The sequence below is a fragment of the Barbus barbus genome (assembly GCF_936440315.1).
Source record: "Barbus barbus genome assembly, chromosome: 31".
Classification (NCBI taxonomy): Eukaryota; Metazoa; Chordata; class Actinopteri; order Cypriniformes; family Cyprinidae; genus Barbus; species Barbus barbus.
In genome coordinates this window covers 16,328,907-16,351,610 of record NC_136759.1, presented here as the reverse complement: position 1 = coordinate 16,351,610, position 22,704 = coordinate 16,328,907, and the positions used below count along the sequence as shown (strand labels likewise).

The 22,704-nt window shown below is 36.9% G+C and overlaps 1 protein-coding gene across 1 annotated transcript in view; it reads left to right on the top strand.

Moving 5' to 3' along the window:
* Positions 1 to 21,617, top strand: part of sgsm2 (small G protein signaling modulator 2) — a 46,241-nt gene extending 24,624 nt beyond the window's left edge. The window contains exons 4-24 of the mRNA XM_079387403.1: positions 3,908 to 4,072; positions 4,552 to 4,619; positions 4,812 to 4,960; positions 5,053 to 5,187; positions 5,893 to 6,017; positions 6,435 to 6,502; positions 6,675 to 6,838; positions 7,365 to 7,497; positions 8,499 to 8,636; positions 12,304 to 12,463; positions 13,297 to 13,361; positions 13,468 to 13,613; positions 13,728 to 13,856; positions 13,950 to 14,132; positions 15,414 to 15,779; positions 15,950 to 16,074; positions 16,289 to 16,371; positions 17,381 to 17,490; positions 17,620 to 17,716; positions 17,835 to 18,002; positions 19,380 to 21,617. Coding sequence (XP_079243529.1) covers positions 3,908 to 4,072; positions 4,552 to 4,619; positions 4,812 to 4,960; positions 5,053 to 5,187; positions 5,893 to 6,017; positions 6,435 to 6,502; positions 6,675 to 6,838; positions 7,365 to 7,497; positions 8,499 to 8,636; positions 12,304 to 12,463; positions 13,297 to 13,361; positions 13,468 to 13,613; positions 13,728 to 13,856; positions 13,950 to 14,132; positions 15,414 to 15,779; positions 15,950 to 16,074; positions 16,289 to 16,371; positions 17,381 to 17,490; positions 17,620 to 17,716; positions 17,835 to 18,002; positions 19,380 to 19,468 — 2,866 coding nt within the window. The 3' untranslated portion in view covers positions 19,469 to 21,617. The remainder of the gene's footprint in view (positions 1 to 3,907; positions 4,073 to 4,551; positions 4,620 to 4,811; positions 4,961 to 5,052; positions 5,188 to 5,892; positions 6,018 to 6,434; positions 6,503 to 6,674; positions 6,839 to 7,364; positions 7,498 to 8,498; positions 8,637 to 12,303; positions 12,464 to 13,296; positions 13,362 to 13,467; positions 13,614 to 13,727; positions 13,857 to 13,949; positions 14,133 to 15,413; positions 15,780 to 15,949; positions 16,075 to 16,288; positions 16,372 to 17,380; positions 17,491 to 17,619; positions 17,717 to 17,834; positions 18,003 to 19,379) is intronic.
* The last annotated feature ends 1,087 nt before the right edge of the window (positions 21,618 to 22,704 follow it).

Sequence of the window (22,704 nt, the reverse complement as noted above, 5' to 3'; positions counted from 1 at the left end):
ATATGTAAAATTACGAAATAAAACCGATTGCAAATTGTGTTTTATGTTGAATTTAAAAATCTTATTTTTGATCGACTAAAGGCCTGTTCACACCAAGAACTACTGTAAATCTATAAAGATAACTATAACGATAGCTATATTAGTGGACGATACAGACCAGTGGATGATATTATGTTTATTGTAATCACGCTCTGCAGTTTTGTCGTACTGCCCCTTTAAATGCTTGAGCTCTTTAAAGTCAGGCGGATTCTGATTGGCTTTTAATATTTTTATGGTTCATCAGCTATAGAAAAAAATAATTCCAATGAAACCATTAGAATTATAAGTTTCGCTGTTCTAATAGAATTAGAGTGGTTTTCGAAACTTTCTAGTTATCGTTCTAGTTGTGAATGACTCTTTAATAGCACAAACAGAATTGGAAAACTCCCACCCCAAATTCATGACAATGGTTTAGATAAAAGTCAATATATCAGACCCCTCCAACAAACAATGTTCAAACTGCTAAAAAATGGCATACTTTACTTTTAACAATCACTTGTTCTACTTATTAATATGAACTTTAAGTAGAGATGCTAAAAGTCAAAGAAAGCCATGAACTGGAACTGCTCGTATTAGCGATATAAGCAATGTTTTATGACTGAAAAGCTGTTCAGACAATGATGAAAGCGGGACGCAGATCACATCTGGTGTGTGGAGAGGGATGATTTGCTGCTTTGTTGGGCTTTAAACAGAAGACTGGCTTTGCAGCACTCTAAATGAGGAATGGTTTGGGCGGATGCTTCGGGGCTTCGGTCAGCTTCTTATTTTCCCATTAACTCTCCATTAGCAGAGCCACATGGCCAATGTGCCACTCAAGAGCGGACCGCTCTGGCCTAATAGCCACAATCTCCAGGTGACTCAACATCTCAGTTGTGGTCAGAGATTAGTTGAAGCCACTTTGGTGTGTCTGTACAGTAGCCGCTCACACACACACACACACACACACACACACACACACGCACACATTTAAAACATTAATGTGGAGTGCTGCAGGTCACATGTTTTGCGGTGTTCTCTGCCTGTCCATTTTAAGCACCCCTCCCCCACCTTTACTCACGTTGCCACAGCAACACCATGGTGTCACCATTCTAGAGATGCTCGCTGGTTATTGAATACCTCTACCGCAGCAATTCAGTCTAATAAAGCAACTGCATGTCATTACTTTCGTATGCAAGTGTAAAGGTCTGCTTTTATTTGTGTACACTCACAATGAAAACAAAACAGATTTTATATATATATATAACGTAATAATATTTACTATTTTCACATCTAGATTGTAATTGTCATTTGCACTACTGTCTGTTCAAAATAAATTAAAAGAAACCGAGCGTAGATTTTATTTTTTTTCCATGTTGTACCGAAATCGCGCCCCCCGAACCGAGGTACGTACCGAACCGTGAGATCTGTGTAACGTGCCACCTCTTATATATATAATTATATATGTGTGTGTGGTATGGGGTGGTGATGGCGCAGTGGATAAGACACGTGCCTTTGGTGTGAGAGACCCTGGTTCGAATCCACTGTGAGACACCAATGTGTCCCTGAGCAAGACACTTAACCCCTAGTTGCTCCAGAGGCGTGTGACCTCTGACATATATAGCAATTGTAAGTCGCTTTGGATAAAAGCGTCAGCTAAATGAATAAATGTGTGTATAAACTTTATTCAATGTACATACAGTATTAGTAATTAATACTGTAGATTATTTGTAGATAAATACAGTATTAGGTATCTAATTAAAGCTGACAAATAATTAAATACATGGACTTGAAGTTGAAATTATTATATAATGTGTAAATTAGCTAGTTGGTGAAGCAAAAAGACAAACACTGCAACAATATTACAGTTTTAATTTATTTTAATTTATATATTATTGTTAATTTGAATTACCAAATCAGAATTACAAAATTTTGCCATAAGTCAAACATATTAAGGTTCTGCAATATATATATTGTGGAAACTTAAATTCCTGTAGAGCTGCTTTGCAACGATTTGTATCGTAAAAAGCGCTATACAAATAAGCTTGAATTGAATTAATTTGCCGTTCAAGTCAGTGCAGACTCCTGAATTTTGTCATCTATCAAAAGATTGAAAGATGGCAATTAATTTGCGTTGGTATAAAAAGAGAGGCAGTGGAAAGTAGCATTCATATGTTGCCATGAACGACGGTTAAATATACAGTTTAGTGTCATTATACAAAATATGTGCTATTTGTGGATTCATAATGGACTCGATGAACCCTTTCTCACTGCATCTTTATTAATGGGCCTCTAATGCTGCACTGGATGCTCTACACTATTGCTCTTGGAGCAGAAACGCACAGTTTCGTCTCCATAGCATCTGCATGCTCATCTCAGGTGCAGGGATTTATTTGCTTGTTTATACTGAATGTCCATCGCTGCGGCCAGCACTCACACACAAAGTGTAAGCGGTAGGCCGTTATGCGATCAATGCTTATGTAAATCAGAGAAGATGAGGGCGCTGTGGCACAGACAGCAGACTCATCCATCTCTGGTGTGCCTGCAGCTGTGGTGTAGTGTGATGTCCGGGCTGGAGGGAGATTGATGGCTGTGGGGTGTTATTGGCTTACGCCCATGATGGACTCTCTCATCTGTGTGCTCAACATTACAGCAGTCCTCCCAGCTCTCCACAGACTCCGAACGGATCTCAGACGGGCTTAGTCACAGAGACTGGCTTAAAGGAATATTCAAGGTTTATTTTCAGTCTGAAGACAGGATTTCTCACCCCAAAATAATTTATTTACTCACCCTCATTTTCTGTCTTTTTTTAAACATACAATAACTAAAGAACTGTTTTTCGCCATATAGTAAAAGTCAATGGGATCCAAAACAACAATAAATGGAAAAAACTAAATAGAACACAAGATATTTTATTTTGTGTTCCACAGAATAAAGAAAATCATACAGGTTTGAAATGACATGAAGGTGTCCCTTTGTCTTTTTTCATTGGTGCCACTATTTTATTTTATTTTTTACCCCCAAACAGCTCTATTCATCCTTAGCTTTTTGCACTTGTGACAGTGCCCTAAAGCAAGATATTTTTTTTTCTTGGATCTTCCGTGAGTTCTTCATTTTTCTGAGCACAGCGACGACTCTCTGTCATCCTAGAGCTGGTGTCTGGCTCGCAGTAAAAACGAACAGTGCTTTCTGTAATGCCATAATGCCATCTCAGCCAAAACATACAGTACAGTACTGTTTAAAAGTTTGGGGTTAGTACGATTTTTTGTTGTTGATGGTTTGAGTGGCTTCTATGACAGATGTTCCGGCTCTTGTGTTACTTAGTCTTTTATCTGTGGGATTTATCTCTTTTAATGCTCTGAGGTGAGTCTTTTGGGATGACACATGTCCCTGTCATTGTCTGAATGTGTGTGTGTTGTCCTGGTTGGCTGAATGGCTTGGCGGGTTCGAGTGGGTTTTGTGACTTCATCTGGCCCTCCTGCACTGTTGTAGATGAGCAGCCAGGTCATCCTGTTGAGATGCTGAATTGAGAAGTATATGGACTCACAAACACTTAGAAGCACCCACTGACAGGCACAGTCACAATCCCTTTTGTGTCTCTTGCTTCTTTCATAAGATCAGACAATGTAAGTATGGGATTTTAGCAGGTTATATGAGGACAAATAGAAGCAAAAATGATTGAGGGAAGGCCTAATCTTAGCAAAAAATGCACTTTGTAACTTTTTTGGGGGATTTTTTTTTTCTTAAGTCTTCAAGATTATTACTATTGTGTCATTTGGTCGCATAAGACAATTTGGTTTGTAATGACTCTATTTGATTATGTTTTGTGTGCGTTTTTGTCATATGTACTTGCGTTCTTGTGCATGAACGTATTATTAATGGTCTTTCTCAGGAGAACCCAGAGCACAGGACAGGAGCCCCTCCGGAGGCAGGGCTCCTCTGCCGGCCGAGTACCTCAGCCACTCTCTGCGCAGGCCATCAAGCACATATGGGTCCGCACGGCCCTCTTTGAGAAAGTCCTGGACAAAATGGTGCAGTATATTGTGGATAATGCAAGGTAATTAGCATCAGTACTGTAACTCAATTCATGGAACTTTGTATCATTTAGTTTTTAGGATTACATTTTTTTTTTTTTTTTAATCTTTAGCAAGTCTACAAATGATTATAATTTTTATGTACTGTACATTATAATGGTGCAATGCCTATATTCACTTTTAGCTTATTTAAAATTATCCATTTATGAGTGATTTTTTTTATTTTATTTAAAATAATCAGCTTATTGATATCAGATGGAATTTTAATATCTGTGTATACCTTTTTTCTTAAATAATAGTGACTGCATAACATGCATTGCTCATCTCTCTTATGCAAAGCGCTATTTGCCAAGATTAAGGCTTGAAATTTATCATTTGTCCAAGGGGATTGTTTGGACTGTCATGGAGCTTGTGAAATAATGAGTTATTTGTTCAGCCTTTGCACGAGGTCTCTGGTTATTGACATACACATTGTGTGTTTGCTGTTTGTGTGTGTCTGTAGTAAGTATTATGAAAAGGAGGCCCTCATGCACGACTCTGTGTTTGGCCCGATACTGGCGGCACTGCTGGGTGAGTCTATCTGATGCATAAAACACACTCTATCTGCTCATAATGCAGCTAATGGAGATTTATAGATGTTGTTCAATAAAAAACTGTATTCGCGTACATTATTTTATTATAATTCACTCTTGCCTTTTTTATCACAATATATTATCACATTACAATTTGTTTTGTGTAAAAATCTATGTTTTTCATCTATAGTCGGGCCTTGCGCTCTAGAGTACACTAAGCTCAAGACATCGGATCATTTCTGGACGGACCCGTCAGCCAATGAGCTGGTCCAGAGGCATCGCATTCACGGGGCCCACAGGGGCCAAGAAGTGTCGCCGGGCCGCAGGCCTGCACTTGGGGTGAGAATATCATACATATAGGGGTGATTGTGGAGTAATTTTGTTCTAATAAATAATTCATTTAAAACCTCATATTGATGGTTTATCCTTAGATCCGAAAGCGTCAGTCCTCTGGAAGCATGTCTGAGGACAAATTTGCGGCCTCGGCGAGAGAGTACGTCGAATCCCTGCACCAAAACTCACGCATTCACTTGCTCTACGGAAAAAACAATGTACTCGTTCAACCGGTAAGACATGCACACATATGCAAATGCACTTATAGGAAAACTAGTTTGATTTGCAGCTACAGTTCTTTTGATGATTATAACACAAGGGATTGATTGTAGATCAATGAATCTCATCTAATCAATATAATGGATCTCAAGGGCTGCTTGTTATGGGAATTGATACAGAGTGCTGTAGATAGGTAGAACTGTTCGAATTGTTGTCTTCCCTTGTGTAATGAGCGGTCAGATGGGTTTCCCTGGCATTTTAAGCTCTCCGGCCCATGCTGACTTCCCGGCTGCTAGTTGGCTACACTTGTGAACTGGAAAAGGCAGACTGGATTAGCCAATACACCACATTAGATTTGTCATCAAATGAGTCAGGCACGGACTAACTGTGTGCATGAAAGTGTTTGTGAGATTTGCAACGGTGACTGATGTAACTGGGCACAGAAAGTGCTGGGTCTGGCAAGGACTTGTAGAAATCAATAGTGTAAACAACCCTTGCCAAAAGGTTTGCAGTGATTCAGGTTTAATTGGATTTCTGTGTGAAACCTGATGCGTTTCGCAGCTCTCATCATCACAGTAAATCGTCAAGAGATGTTTTATGTCACTCCGTTGCTTATAACACTTATTTTTCTTACATTTTATTTCTGCTCTTTTCCTTGTATGTTGTAGAGGAGTTAGGGAAGCCACTGTGTTTTATTGAATTGAATTTGTTCTTTGCAGAAGAAGGACATGGAGGTGCTGCATGGTTACCTGTCCCTTCATCAGACGGCTGAAACACTCACGCTTAAGTGGACGCCCAATCAGCTAATCAATGGCACTCTGGGAGACTGTGACTTGGAGAAGAGGTAATATATACTGTACACATACACAGGGGAGAATCTGGTAAATTAACTCATCAGGTAAAATGGGCAGGAAGAGCTTAGAATGATTTGAGATGGTCAGTAACTGCAATTCATTTTGCTACAACTGTACTTAACATGTAGGAACTGAATTGGTTGGTCCAGATTACTAGGTTGGACAGAGCAATTACTTTTACAGAGGATGCACAGGAAAAACATCCTGTGAAAAGTGTCCTGTTGTGCTGGCTGCTGGTTTGTAATGATAAGGTTGATATGTTTGTAAGAAACAAATAAAAGTTATTTGGCAAAATAACATTGATTATTTTATTGAAAAGACTGTTAGGTTGCTGATCTGTTTTAACAGAACAATTCTCTCTCTCCCACTTTCTCTCTCTTTCTCAATTCATTTTTATCACCCTATAGTATTTACTGGGACTACGCTTTGACTGTGCCTTTAAGACAGATCGTCTGCATTCATTGTCACCAGCGCCGTGAGTCTTATTATATTATTCATTTTTATTTATCTTTAATGTTTAAACTTTGCCAGAGAGTTAGCTTCAATGTAGCATATATTTCAGTATCAATTATTGATTTAATTCACATTATATCACCGATTATTAATTACATGCCATTTAATTTTTTATTCATGTGAATTTCTCTCAGTGGACTGTGGGGGTACTCTGGTGTTAGTAAGTCAGGATGGAATCCAACGGCCTCCTCTGCACTTCCCTCCTGGGGGCCACCTGCTGGCTTTCCTGTCCTGTTTGGAGACGGGTTTACTGCCCCGGGGTCAGCTTGAGCCCCCTCTCTGGTCCCAGAAGGGCAAGGTGAGTGTTCTTATTACATATGTCATGTAATAGAATGTTAAAATTTGTCAGTAACATTTTAAACATCCAAATCATTAAAAATAGAATGAAAATTAAGGTGCTGAAATTTTACTCACCCTCAGAGCCATCCAAGATGTAGATTCTGATGTTTCTTCATTGGAACAGATTTGGAGAAATTTAGCATTACATCACTTGCTCACCATTGGATCCTCTGCAGTGAATGGGTGCCGTCAGAATGAGAGTCCAAACAGCTGATTAAAACATCATAATAAGTAATCCACATGACTTCAATCCATCAGTATGATGTTTTAATGGAATCTCATTCTGACGGCACCCATTCACTGCAGAGGATCCATTGGTGAGCAAGTGATGTAATGCAAAATTTTTCCAAATCTGTTCTGATGAAAAAACATCAGATTCTATTTTTTTGCTTGTTGACACACTGCAAATTAATTACAAAATGTTCCTTATTTGAAGTGAGAAGCTGAGTTTAGTTTGATTATGACTCTGTGTGTTTGCCTAACAGGGTAAAGTCTTCCCTAAGCTCCGTAAGAGGTACAGCACGGCCCGTTTAGTAGATCAGGATGGAGATGGAGAGGAGCAGATCGCTGCAGACTATGTGTTTCGCATTGTCTATCCAGGACACCGTCACGACTCAAGTGAGTCTCAGCAGAAATGTGCCTGTCATCTCTCTTCACACATACAGTATCTGTCCATCTATCCATTCATCCATCTACAGTAACCCCAAAAGCATTAAAAACTTCAAAGTCACACATTAATATGCATGAGTCTTGCATTATAATTAAATTCATATCATTTTAAGTGTGACTTAAGCATCCAAAAGTACTTTTTTGGGGCCAATCCACATCTTAAAACCCTATTGGTACTCACATATCCATTACTCGCAGCCACTGTTCAGCCAGACCTGATTTCCCGGATGTGTGAATGCTGAACAGGGCTGCATCAGTCACCATCCCCGCATATCATTGTTGTCTGTGTGTTTTGTTCTCACTTTTCTGTGGAACATAACAGCCGTTGTGGAGGCTGCTGGGAGGGATGTGAGTTTTATGTGAGCCTTTAGATTTTCAACTGTTCTGACTTGGATGACAGTGCTCCTTTTTATATCTGTGTATGTATGCACTGCAAAAAAAAAATCATCGTCAAACACTGTTTTTGTCTTGTTTTCCAGTTAAAATATCAAAACAAGATCCATTTACTTGAGAAACAAAACCGCTTAAGATATCAAGCCTTGTTTTCAAAGAACATATCTTGAATTACATTTTAATTCAAATACTTTTTTGTATTAATTTATCATTAATTTTATTAATTTAATTTTAAATTTAGGATGACCTTTTTTTGTTTTGATCATAAATCTAAAAAAACTTTAAAATTTACATTTAATAAATTGAAATTTCATAAGGCTTAAAATTAGGTTTAAAACAAGAAGAAACTATTAAAATAACTATTAATTCAAGATGTATTCTCTGAAAACAAGTATTAATATGTTATGCAATTGTGCTCGTTTTAAGCATGCTCATATATTGTACTGCAAAACAAGAAGAAAATAATGATTTAAAAATGATTTTTTTTGCAGTGTGTGTGAGTGGAGCGTGACTTGCTTCAGAGGCGGGTGCTAAACTGTGTTCTTTTATTGCCCAAGCAGTCACTATAAACTACCACCACACCACGGGCAGTCGTGCGCCCTCTCTGGATGACGATGAGGAGGAGGAAGATAGACTTCACGCTATGATCTCTATGATCTGCTCACGGAACCTCACAGATCCTAATGTCATGAAAGGTTTTTATCACCAGTGGCCCACTTCATTCTCCCTCCCTCCTTTCATCCTTCCTCTCCTCCCACTTTCTTTTCATCCCAACTGTTACCTGGTCCCCACAAGCAGCGACCCAGCAGTGCAGCCCGTTGTCGGTCAGTGAGGGCAGATTGAGACACAGTAGGCGCCTCGGGCATCATGGTACCCTTGTCATTCTTAAATTTGTTGGCCTGATCTGTATGCTTGTAACCATGGTAATATTTGCTGCCAGGTCAAGTGGCACAAGACCCTGAATGTGTGGGGCACACGTGCATTCCATTGCACAAGAGAACAAGGGATATGTATGTATGTATGTATGTATGTGTGTGTGTGTGTGTGTGTGTGTGTGTGTGTATATGAAAGTCACTAAACACCACAAGAACATACTGTTCTAGTAATAAGAAAAGTATGTAAGAATGTGTATTACAACAGTATGCCAATGTTGGATCATAAATTTGTCTTAAATGCCACACACTCCCATGTTGGGTATTATAAGCATTTAAATGTAGCATATACAGTACAGTAGCAGTATATTAATTGATACAAATCTTTTTTGTTAAAATGTGTATAGTTCCAACCTAAAATAACTACATTATTTTAACAATCTAATTACTGATTTAATTTCCATAATTTGGAAGTTTCATAATGTTGAAACATTTATTAATTTATTTTATTTTAATCTTCAATGCAATAAATTGTTATAAGTGCAACATGCATATACTGTAACAACAAATCTATTTTGCTAAAATTAATAGTTCTTCTAACCCAAAATAATTAGGTAAGACCATTTGAATAATTGGTTTTATTTGCATAATTTAAACTGTGAAACAGTTTTTATTCTTTTGTTATTTTATTTTATTTATTATATTAAATGTAATAAATTGTTATAAGTACAATATGTATATATGTTTAACAAATGTATTTTGCTAAAATGTGTATAGTTCTGAGCCAAAATAACTAGGTCAGAAAATTCCAATTATTGATTGTATTTGCACAATTTGAATGTTGAAACATTTTTTTTATTATTATTTTATATTTATATATATTATATTATTTTATTCTTATTTTATTTATTAAATGTAATACATTTTTATAAGTGCAATATATACATATATATATATATATATATGTAACAAATCTGTTTTGCTACTAAAATGTATGTAGTGTTAAACTTTTATAACGATGTAGAAAAATTCTAATTCTTAATTTAATTCACATCATATTAATGTTGAAACATTTTTTATTTTATTTATTTTTATATTATATAATTTTTTTATATTTATTATTTGGGTTTTTAAGTGTGTGTGTGTGAGATCAGTACAGTGCACATCTTTCTCCCCCTGACTCACTCTCCTCCACTGTCGTCACTCTTTTCCTTCCACTCCTCCGTTGCCGGGGGTTACCTACGCTAACCTTTCTCACAGTCAGGAGAGCTTCCGCTGCCCTGCCACGTTGTCACACTACAACTCTGCGTCCTTTCTCCTTCTCACACACATACACCGACACTACCCGACTGCCCTAGGAGGTATGATGTGCGTTCATGGAGCTCAGACTCTCCTCCTCTCTGCACTGTTGGGCCTGACTGTGGTGGCCAGGCAGCAATGCTTCCAATGATTTGCTGTTTTCCTTTTGCACTCTTTGGTTGACATGAGTAAGTCCTTAGAGAAGTCTTGGTTATTTTTAGGTTCTGTGTCTTTATTTGGTTTCACTGCCAAATGCTTGAGGGCTTTGCATGTCAAGTTTGCACACATTATGTATTCTATTTCTTTTTCCTTTTAAACTTTGCGGTGAATGCGCTCCACTGCTTACTTGTCAAAACTGAGTCTCCTTCCCTTTATGAATTCTCTCTTTTCTTCTTTGGTTTGAGTTGTCGATGTTGTTGTTGTTTTGGTGTTCCTCCTGTGTTGAGCCGGTTTTCTGCAATGCTGTTCACTGTAATTCTTCACTAACTGCAGTCACCTTTCATTATATCGGTTAGGTCCTGTGGGGTTCTGGTGTAGTAGACACACGAATCGTTCCGTGAACGCGTCGCCCATTCGATCATAGCCTTACCAGAGTCCCATAGCCCACGTCAGACGTTTAGGGACAGATATTGAATACATGCTCTCTGTCCACATTGTTATTTTGGTTACAACCAGTGTATAGCAGGTCACCAGCTCCAACCTGAAGAATTAAGGTGAAGAGCATTTATGTTTACTATCGACTCTTTTGGTTCAGTTGATTCACTCTCTTTGCGTTTTATACAACTACACACAGTATACATTCCTCTTCTTGATTTGTCTTTATTTTTGTCATGGTTCAATCTGATGCATCCAGCATGGTAGGAATGGTTACTGTCTGTCCTTCTATACTCCTCTCCAAGCTCTACCAGTGCCTGGCTTGATTTGTGACACTGTGATTGATTGATCGATCGATTGATTGGCAGGTCTCCTGGCATGGCATCCCCGCATCGTTTTACACCTTTTCCTTCTGTTCATTCATAGATGCATGTTTCTGATATCCTTATGTTTCAGGTTTGCTTTGATTTCATTATGTGTGTTTAAGGACATTTCTGACAGGAATAAATATCTGGGGGGAAAAGTACATCTAAATTGGGGCTGTCAATTTATCGTGTTTAGTGGTATTATTTTAAAAAGAACAAAATATGCAATTAATTGTTCCCCCACCTATACTTTAAACAGCAGTTCTAGCTTAAAGTACAACCTTTAGATAACGCTTTTTGGCAAAACACACTTATGGAGTGCAGGCAATGTGTCCTTACATTAAAAAAAACAACAGAATTGGGCAGAAGAAAGGGATATCAAGACATTTAAAAAGCCAAAGTACTTTAAACTGGAGATATGGTGTCTTAAAATTGCAGTGCTTATGTCGAGAGATGCTAAAAAACAGCAAGACTTGACTCAACTGTTACTCCTTCGTACAGAGACTAATATTAAAAAAACAAACAAAACAAAAAACAGTGTAGACATAATGCAAAAGCCAGTTGTGCCCATATGGACAAACGGATAGTTTTATGGTCAGTAATATGAAAATAAAATGCATATTACAACATCTAAAGACACTTATCTTAATGTCTATTAAGTGATTTTTATCTGCCAAAATAATGTCTTTAAATGATTTTAAATTAGGTGTTTTCTCAATCAAAACTAATGTGAGTAAATGTATATAATTTTAATTATATGATATATAATTGAATCAATGTAATGAATTTCTTTAATTGATTGACAGCCCTAATCTAAATACCATTCAGAATGAACAAATTGCTAAATATATAAAACATTCAAATCAGATATATTGAAATGCAGTTAAGGATGCATTTTACTCTTCCTTAATTATCTCATGGTTGAGCTGAGGCCTGAAATTCAGTGAATCTGAGGCTTTTGAGAGATGTATCATGGTGTCTAGGATGTGAAATGAATTCGCATATGGCAGCTTTCCACCATACAACTGCTTCTTATTGTAGAGTAGCTCTGAGAGGAAAGAAAATGCCCATTTTCAATGATCCTAGTCATATTAATAGTCACATATCTCAAATATGTTCTTCAAATGCAGGTTACTAGAGCAGGTTTCATGTTTGCTTATTCATCCCTTAATTCCTCTCTCTTTCTCTCGCTCTGCCTCTTTTCTGTCTATTCCACTCCCACACCCTAATAGACCACGGGGACATGATGGAGATGCAGGGTTTTGGCGGCAGCCCGTCGTCATGGCAGCAGGGCGAGTGCACCAGTCATATGTCATCTTGTCTGTCCTGCTCCACTGGGGGCAGCAACGCTTCTGTTGAGCTTCCAGCGAGCTGTACCTGCATGCATGACCGGTGAGAGTTTTATTTGTTAAAAAACACAATAAAAACAGTAATATTGTTAAATATTAATACAATCGAATACAACTGTTTTGTATTTTAATACAAATGTAATATCTAATTGAATTACATCTAATTAATTTTCAGTAGGCCTACTTATTATTCCTGTCTTCAGTGTCACATGATCCTTGATGAACAGCATTTATTTGAAACCGAAATCTTCTGTAACATTAAAGATAATCTTTACTGTTATTTTTGGTCAATATAATACATACTAGCTTAAAGTAAATATTATAATATTATAGAATATATAATCTTATTTAATGTTCTATAATATTATTGCCATTTCCACCATGAATTGCTTTGTTGTTATGTTGTGGAAAGTACATTTTTTGGAATAAAATTGCAGATAACTTTGTCTTGTTCAGCATTTTATGCATCCTAAATATGTAAATAAGGTCATTACTCTGAGACTAACCATAGTGAAAACTTTTTTTTTTTTTTTGGACAGATTTATATAAATCATTATCACACAATAAATATTGAAATAGTTTTTTTTGTTGGTTTTTTTTTTTGGTTGTTTTAAGATGTGAAGTCTGACATTAAAACTGATACATAAACAGCTTGGATTATTTTTAAAGTGACTTTCATATTACCAAAAGAAAAAGTTAAGATCCCCGGGACATAAGTGTCCAAATTTAAAAAACAAATACACCCATATGTTAAATATTTTAATGAGTGCAATATATATATGCAGTTTGGCTGTAGTTTGCATATGTTTTTGCAAAAGCATTTGACTAGTCTTCCTGTATTGAAAGATGTAACGGATGTTTCCCCTCTGTGTCCAGTATTCCACTGAAGATGCTGTGCCAAAATATGAAGAGACAGATTGTGTCTCGAGCGTTTTATGGCTGTAAGTCCAAAGAAAATCTGTGCAATTTTTCATATCAATTAGTATAAAACACCCTCAGCTATGCATACAGTGCTGTAATGCTCTTATGCCACTTTTCCATCTGTAGGGCTGGCCTACTGTCGGCACCTGTCCACTGTGAGGACGCACCTTTCAGCACTGGTCAACCACAATATTGTCCCTCCGGACAAGCCCTGTGAAGCCTCTGGAGGGCTCAGCAAAGATGTGTGGAGTAAATATCAGAAAGACTGTAAGGTTAGCCTAGTACTCTTCAGCTCCGGTCACTAGAGGGTACTAGCTGTCAGTGACATGTACTGTAGGTTGCAGTAGTCCTGCTGTCTCCATCTGTCCCTTTTTCTCTCTTGCCAGAATTATAAGGAGCTGGAGCTGCTGAGGTTGGTTTACTATGGAGGGGTGGAGCATGAGATCAGAAAGGAGGTGTGGCCATTTCTGCTTGGCCACTACAAGTTTGGGATGGACAAGAAAGACATGTCTCAGGTAAAGTTTTTTAAGCACACTTCTTTGTCACAATAGTTTGTTCTGGTGTGATGTATGTAGTAAATGTCCGATGTGCCCTTGTGTGTTTTGTAGATTGACGAGAAGATCACAGCAAGGTATCAGCAGGTTATGCGGGAGTGGAAGGCATGTGAGGTCATTGTGAAGCAGCGGGAAAAAGAGATGCAGTCTGCCATCTTTGCCAAGTTGTCGTCAGGGAGCAGTATAGACAGCCACGTCCTCAGACTCATCCATAGGGACTCCACCATTAGCAACGAGGTCAGTCGCAAGCTCTGTTTAAGTAAGTATAGGTTATTTACTTACAAACCTAGCAAACTGCCTTGCTGCCTACATAGGCAACATCCTAACACTCACAGAATAACACATAAAACAGAGTTCCTTTCTTACTTAGTTAATTTCAATATAGTTTATTATTAGCATGTTGCTATGCTGACTGGTCAATACTTTGATAACGGTGAACACAACTACTGTTTTTTTGTTTTAGTGTTTTTTAATTAGTTTATTTTTTTGATTACACTCTTCAATACTGCTCAGAACTTAAGTATGGATAAACATACGTGCCACATATAGATATTTAGTAAAACAGTTTTTTGACATTTTTTTTTCTCTCATTTCAATACTTTGGAGTATTGAATTAAATGTGTGTTATTTATCATGTTAGCATGTTGCTCAGCTAACTGTTCAGTACTTTAATAAGCATACACATTTGGGTAATAGTTTGTTTTTGATTACATGCCAGGACTTTTAAGTATTCAGTGTCTATTAATAATGTGGTGTTGGTATGATAAACTAACTGTTCAATACTTTAATAAACATACATGCCACACAAAGATATGAGGTAAAATTGTTTGTTTTTGATTACATTGATTACTTAATGAAATGTATGTTTTTTTTTATGTTTGGTTTTAGCATGTTGCTAAGCTAACTGCTCAATACGTTTATAAGCATAAGCATGTATGGTAAACAAATATTAGGTAAAATTGTTCACTTTTGATTACACTTTTCAATACTTTTGAGTCTGTTTATCATTTGGTAGTATCCCTTATGAAAATTAACCATGGTTTTACTACAAACAAAACCAGAAAACCATGATAACCACAGGATTCATGGTCTTGCTATGCTAACAATAGTTTAACCATGGTATTTGTAGTAAAACTATGTTTATACAAATGGTAATCAATACGTAAAAACAGTTTACAGTTTACAATTTACAATTTATCTGTAAATCTACAGATTTACTATAATAAAACCATGGTTAATTTTTGTAAGATATGTTGCTATTCTAACTGTTCAATAATAAGCATCAACATGTAGCACACACAATTTTTTTTGATTACACATTTCAGTGCTTTTACTGTAATTACTGAATGAAATGATAATCATTTGGTGTTAGCATGCCGACCAATACTTTAATAAGCATAATAGTGTGTCACACAAATATTGTGCGTATGTTTCAACACATGTTTCAAATTCTAGATAACATAAGGTAAATCTAGCGTTATGTTGTGTCCTCATATCCCATCTCTTCTTGCTTTTTAGGTATTCATGTCTGTGGATGAGCCTGACGCAGGGGGTCACAACACCTCATGTGAGGGAGGAAGTACTCCCACATTAACCACTGTGGTTACCCCGGCCATGTTAGCCCCAGACGAGAGGCCGCTGGTGGAGTTTGACTCTCCAGACTCAGGCCTGCCCTCCTCGAGGAACTACTCCGTAGCGTCTGGACATTCCCAAATCATGTCCAGCATCGATGACGGACAGAGCATGGAAGAGGACACTACACCCACTGGAGTATTGGAGGAGCAGGGCGGACGGGACTCTCTGAGTGAGGACAAACTCTGCAGTCAGCTGGACAAACTCACAACCACCACTGAGGGCACTGCCCCATCCTTCTCCTCTTATACGGTACATGAATTTGCTGTTTAAAGGGATAGCTCACCCAAAAATGAAAATAGTTTTGGCCAAACTATCCCCTTAAGCTGATACATCATTACAGATCTACATTATCACAGTCAAAATTGTAAAGGTCAATGATTTATTCTGGTCAATTGTTTTGTCAATGTGCTTGTGAGCAGATTGAGCTGTTGGACACGGTGGCGCTGAACTTGCACAGAATAGACAAAGACGTCCAGCGCTGCGATCGTAACTACTATTACTTCACTACCAGCAACCTGGAGAAACTGCGAAACATCATGTGCAGGTCAGTAGAGGACCGTGTTGATCTCTGTGATCTGTTGTCTTCTCATTCGGCTGTGTGTGTCTCTCAGAATAGCAGCTCGTTGAATTTAAAATCAGTCAGTCTGTTAGATTAATTGAAACATAAATCACGGACTGTAACTAATTTTCTAAATCGGCTGAACTGAGGCTCAGTCTACCTCAGTCTCTCATGTCTTTGTCCTTGTTTTATGATCCAGTTACGTGTGGGAACATCTGGAGATTGGCTATGTGCAAGGCATGTGTGACCTTCTAGCCCCACTGATGGTCATTCTGGATGATGGTGAGTGAGACACTGAAACATAATAGAGAAACAGACATAAAGTCTTCTTAAAATGTTTCACGTCCTTGATTTGTATATTTATTACATGTGACCCTGGACCACAAAACCTGTCATAAGGGTACATTTTTTAAAATTGACAGTTATACATTGAATAGCTCTCCATTGATGTATGGTTTGTTATGATAGGACAATATTTGGCTGAGAAACAACTATCTGAAAATCTGGAATCTGAGGGTGCAAAAAAATCTAAATATTGAGAAATTTACCTTTAAAGTTGTCCAAATGAAGTTCTTAGCAATGCATATTACTAATCAAAAATTGTGTTTTGATATATTTACAGTAGGAAATTTACAAAATATCTTCATGAAGCATGATCTTTACTTAATATCCTATTGATTTTTGGCATAAAAGAAAAATCTATAATTTTGACCCATACAATGTGTTATTGGCTATTGCTACAAATATACCCCAGTGACTTAAGACTGGTTTTGTGGTCCAAGGTCACATATAAGAATAACTGCTTAGACTATCACAAAATTATAGAAGCAGCTGAAGACGTACCTCCTCTGCAAGCACTTAAACACTTCACAAATATAAACCATAGCACTTACACAAAAATACTCTTTTTCCTCTCTGCAGTTCTCTGCTGTGTCTTATTTATTAATCTTGTAAATTGCTTTGGAAATACTAAATGCATACATGTAAATGCAAATGTTATGAATTCAGACTACATTAAAATGGTTTGTTGCACAAAAGGACTATATATAAATCGTTTGTCAATATTAAGAATTCAGTTTAAATTCTATATAAAATAAAATATTATTAAAAAAATATTCCCTTCTCTTTAACCCCTTCTGAAGTGCTTGGCCTAATTTGATGTATTTAAATGTTATTTAGCATATTTTTATATTAGAAACTATTTTAAACATTAACATTTTCAGTTAAAATTACATATGAAATATTCTATTTTTATAATTATGTTCTCTTCTTTTTTTTACCCCCTCTAAAGAGTGCTTGGCCTACAGCTGTTTCATTCAGCTAATGAAAAGGATGAGTCAGAATTTCCCTACCGGAGGAGCCATGGACACTCATTTCGCCAATATGAGGTCACTAATACAGGTAACATGACACATGACCTTTCTTCCTCTTCCTGCCTGAGTCAGCGCTGTGATTTGTCTGTTCTTCTGATGCCATCTGTGACATCATGAGTTCTGAACATTTAAGGGTTTTTTTTCTTATTTTTTTTAGATCCTTGACTCAGAATTGTTTGAGCTCATGCATCAGAATGGAGATTACACTCATTTCTACTTCTGCTACCGCTGGTTCCTTCTGGACTTCAAAAGAGGTGAGGTCTCTTTCAGACACTGAAATGGAGCCTGTGTGTTATCAAAAACTGTGAAGATGCTGTATCTCAGATTGTACCTTCATTGCTTAACTTCCTGTGTATCTTGTGTCTGTGTCAGAGCTACTCTATGAGGATGTGTTTGCGGTATGGGAGGTCATCTGGGTCGCCCCTCGCATCTCCTCCAAGCACTTTGTCCTGTTCATTGCACTGGCCTTGGTGGAGGTGTACAGGGACATTATCCTGGACAACAACATGGACTTCACTGATATCATCAAGTTCTTTAACGGTGAGTCAACTGAACAGAGGACACCTTTAAAGCTGAAGTGACTGTGTTCTCTGCCTTTCATCGATTAAATTAAAAATGAATAGCTCCACCCCAAACACATGCCATTGGTTGAGCCAACTTTCTCCATTGGCAGCAGTTCAAAAGTAGTAGTGTGTTATAACTATTTTTTTTGTAAGCAACAAAAGTAAAAAAAAAAAAAAACAATACAGTAAAAACAGTACAATTGTGAAAAAATATTGCAATTTAAAATAACTATTTTCTATTTTAAATATACTTTCAAATTTAATTTATTTCTGTGATGCAAAGCTGAATTTTCAGCATCACATCACGTGATCCTTTAAAACCATTCTGATAGTTCTGCGTAATATTTTTGTGGAAACTGTAATGTATTTTTTAGGATTCCTTGATTAATATGAAGTTCAAAAGAACATCATTTATTTGAAATAGAAGTTGTTTGTAGCATTATGTATGTCTTTACTGTCACTTTTCATCAATTTAATATGCCCCTACTGAATAAAAGTATTAATTCATTTATTTCTAAATCTTACTGACTGTTACCGACTATTGGAATATAGTGTATTTATTGTAAATATTTTTGAATTTAGTTTTTAATGCCAAGGACTCCATATACATACATACATACAGTACATACGTGTGTATATGTATGTGTGTATATATATATATATATATATATATATATATATATATATATATATATATATATATATATATATATATATATATATATATATATATATAAAAAGTGTTCTTTTTTTCTACCCAGTATTACAGTAATATAAGATGTATAAACCTGAAACCTTAAAAGGAATGTTCTCAATAAATGACCTTCAACTTGAGTCCTTAGAAAGCAGAATGAAATGGCAATATTAAAAACTGTAAATGTGTTCAACTGCATTAAATATATTTAAAATGAATATTTGCATTAACACTAACTTTGCTGTCCCTTATAAAATCTTTTTTTGCTGTCGGCGCCAATAGCCTCGTGGTTAGTGCACTGACATATAACTGTGCTCACGGCGACCCGAGTTCGATTCCCGTCTTGTGGTCCTTTGCCGATCCTGCCCCCTCTCTCCACTCAATTCTTTCCTGTCTGCTCTCTACTGTCCTATCCAATAAAGGCATAAAAAGCCCAAAAAATAATAAAAAAACAAAAAATAATAATAATAATTTTTTGCAGCCCCCTGGGGATACTTGAACTCTAGTTTAAGAACCCTTTATAAGAGATGTTGTAGCAGCAAACTTCAGCTTTAAAATATCACAGCACGACACTGAGTTTTAAACCGGAAATGCAGCATGTGGCTATGTGAAAGTATCAGTCTATTGAATAATTGTATTGTTTGTGATCTTCTCAAACAGAGATGGCCGAGCGCCACGACGTGCAGCACATCCTCCGAATAGCGCGGGAGCTAGTACACAAGGTGCAGACCCTTATCGAGAACAAGTGAGAATAAGAGTAGGCTGCCGCCCACCAAGTCCCTCCTGGCCAAATCTCCTCCTCAAGGCTTGAGACCACCCGGGATCTGCCTCGATGTCTCGAATCTTAATATCGTTTGCCTGCCACAGAATGCCGTTGTGTCAGACCCTGGCGTTGTCTGCATGCTCGTGGTGTTTGAGCACACTGTGACTGAGGTTTTTTCTTTCTCGCTGTACACGCCTCCTGCACACACCAGGTCCTTTTAGATCTGCTTTTATAAGAAATGAGAAGCCTCGTACAGGGGGCACAACCATTTCCTTTCCCTAACGGCCGCCAAATGTACAGTAAGTATTCCACGATGAATAAAAACCGGCTTCGAGCACAGCTCCCTTAAATAATAACTAAGCCACGAAGAAGTCGTCCAAACAGTGTGTGACCAAAAGGACTGTGCCAATAACCTTATGCTAGTATTTCTATGCCTTGTTTTATTGTTTAGTGTCTCTGTTGCCCCTTTTCTTCTGTACGATGTTTCGGTTGATGGTGATGATGACGATGAGCTCGGAGTAAAAGTAGATGACGTTGCCTTTGTAACACGTTTCACGACCTGCGTCCATACGTTTGCACTTTGAATCTGTCGCTCCATGACACCCGTGATGCTCCTCACTGACAGGTGTTATCAGGGGTCACTACACTTCCCTCAGTGTCCGAAAGTCTGGAAAGGGTCCAGGCTCTTCCACGGGTCTGAAAACTGCTTCCGCGTGATGTGACGAGACTAATTAGTCACTAGATGCTCACTACCTTTAGGCTTTGTTCACACTGCATATACTGTACACTACTGTTCAAAAGCTTGGGGGTCAGTGAGATTTTTGATCATTTTATTCAGCAAGGGTGCTTTAAATTAATCAAAAGTGACAGTAAAGACATTTATAATGTTACAAAAGATTTCTGTTTCTAATAAATGCTTTCTATTTTTCAAAGAATGCTGAAAAATGTATGTATGTGTGGTTTCCACAAAAATATTAAGCAGCACAACTCTTTTCAACATTAATAGTAAAAGAAATTTTGAAGTTTTGAAAGATTATGTAACACTGAAGACTGGAATAATGGCTGCTGGAAATTCAGCTTTGCATGACAGGGATAAATTACATTTTAAAATAAATTCAAACAGAAACCAGTGATTTTAAAAGATTATAATATTTCACAATATTACTATTTTTAATCAAATAAATGCAGCATTGGTAAGCATAAGATACTTAAAAAAAAAATATTAAAACAAATCTTACTGACCACAATCTTTTAAACAGTAGTATACATAAATCTTGTCATATTTCCATATCCAATCTTTATTACTGATTATTCACACTTGTCATTTTGCAAATGATCATCTCTGATCATGTCCCGAATTATGAAAAAGAACTACTTGAATCTGATCTGACTGTTCAAAAAATTGGATTTTAAATGAGAAATGTCACTAAATTTGACCTGCTATTAGCACATTATGGTTGTTTATCATCAAATGTGTCTTGTTAAAGAAACATTGCATAATAGTTGCACATTTTAAGTGTAATTCACTTCCATACAGTCTTCCCCATCTTCCAGGTAATTAATGCCTAAGGCTGTTTGGAATCAAATACTAGCTAACTGAATACTTCACACAATACTGCAAATTATTTTTTTTTTTTAAATAAATGCAGTATGCAGTGTGTGACATCCAATCGTCATTTTGGAAATAAAGCTTATTTATAGTTAAAATGTTCACTTTTGACATTCTCTTCAAATGAATCAATGATATGATATCGGAAATGCACTGTTAAGGCAAGCACTTTGCATTGTGGGATATTATGTTCCATGCAGGGTGCTGATATATACTACACATTTGGTCGTCAGGGTATTTCACGCATTCAGACAATTCCCACATTAGTATGCATACTGTATACTGCAGAAGTAGTGCTAGTATGCTATTCCAAACAGCTGATATCCCCCAAAACAAAAAGCAACTGTACTTTTCTAACAGCTGACAGAGATTATGGGAGAAGTGGTCTTATGATGTGACTATCAGTCACTGCCTCAAATCTTGCCAATTCCTTTTGTTGAATACGTGCGAGTGCAAAGGATGTTTTAGCCCTTACGAAAGGTTTACTTCTGACAGGAGCTCATGTACCAAAGCCTCTAAAACATTGGTCTCAAACTCAATTCCTGGAGGGCCACAGCTCTGCACAGTTTAGCTCCAAATCACATCTGCTTGGAAGTTTCTAGTGATCCTGAAGATCTTGATTAGCTGGATCAGGTGTGTTTGATTAGGGTTGGAGCTAAACTGTGCAGAGCTGTGGCCCTCCAGGAATTGAGTTTGAGAAAACATCTTCATCATACACGTGCAATGTTAAACCACAACTCGAAGACTGTTGATTAGGTGTATAAAAGGCAAATCATTTCTTTTCATTTCTACTGTGAGACATTTATTATCCTCCTTCATGTGTGTATTATTGCGCTGTAAATAAAGAGAAAAGCCCTGGATTTCTATGAGGACACGGCTTTCAGCTGCATTTCAGAATCTATTTTTTACTTTGGTTTTAGAGACTGTGCTAACCAGGAGAGCTGTACAATTTGAATGTGGATAACCTTTGTTACTTGTTGACTGTTATGTCCCTTATCAACGTTGTGCACTGGTTTCTAATCGTTTCAAATATATATGTACATTTTTGTTTGGACGCCAACATCAGAATGAAGTATGTATTGTAACGGATGTATAATTTATCTTGAATGTACATGTATTATGGAAAAAAGTTGTTCCTAAAGATTAAAACATTTTCATATGCAGAAAAACTTAAAGTGTACATTTTGAATCTGTTGGAAGATAATAGTTTGTTTGTTTATATATATATATATATATATATATATATATATATATATATATATATATATATATATATATTATTGTCTGAATAATAATATAATGTAAATTATTTACTTTATTAATCAAAGATAACACAAGTAAACACAACGTGCAGTTTTTAAATGAAGGGTTTTTTTTATGAAGGGAAAACTAAATCCAAACCCACATGTCTAAACCGCTGGCCGCAAAAGTGAGTACACCCCTAAGTGAAAATGTCCAAATTGGACCCAATTAGCCATTTTCTCTCCCCGGTGTCATGTGACTTGTTAGTGTTACAAGGTCTCAGGTGTGAATGGGGACCAGGTGTGTTCAATTTGGTGTTATCGCTCTCACTCTCTCATACTGGTCACTGGAAGTTCAACATGGTACCTAAT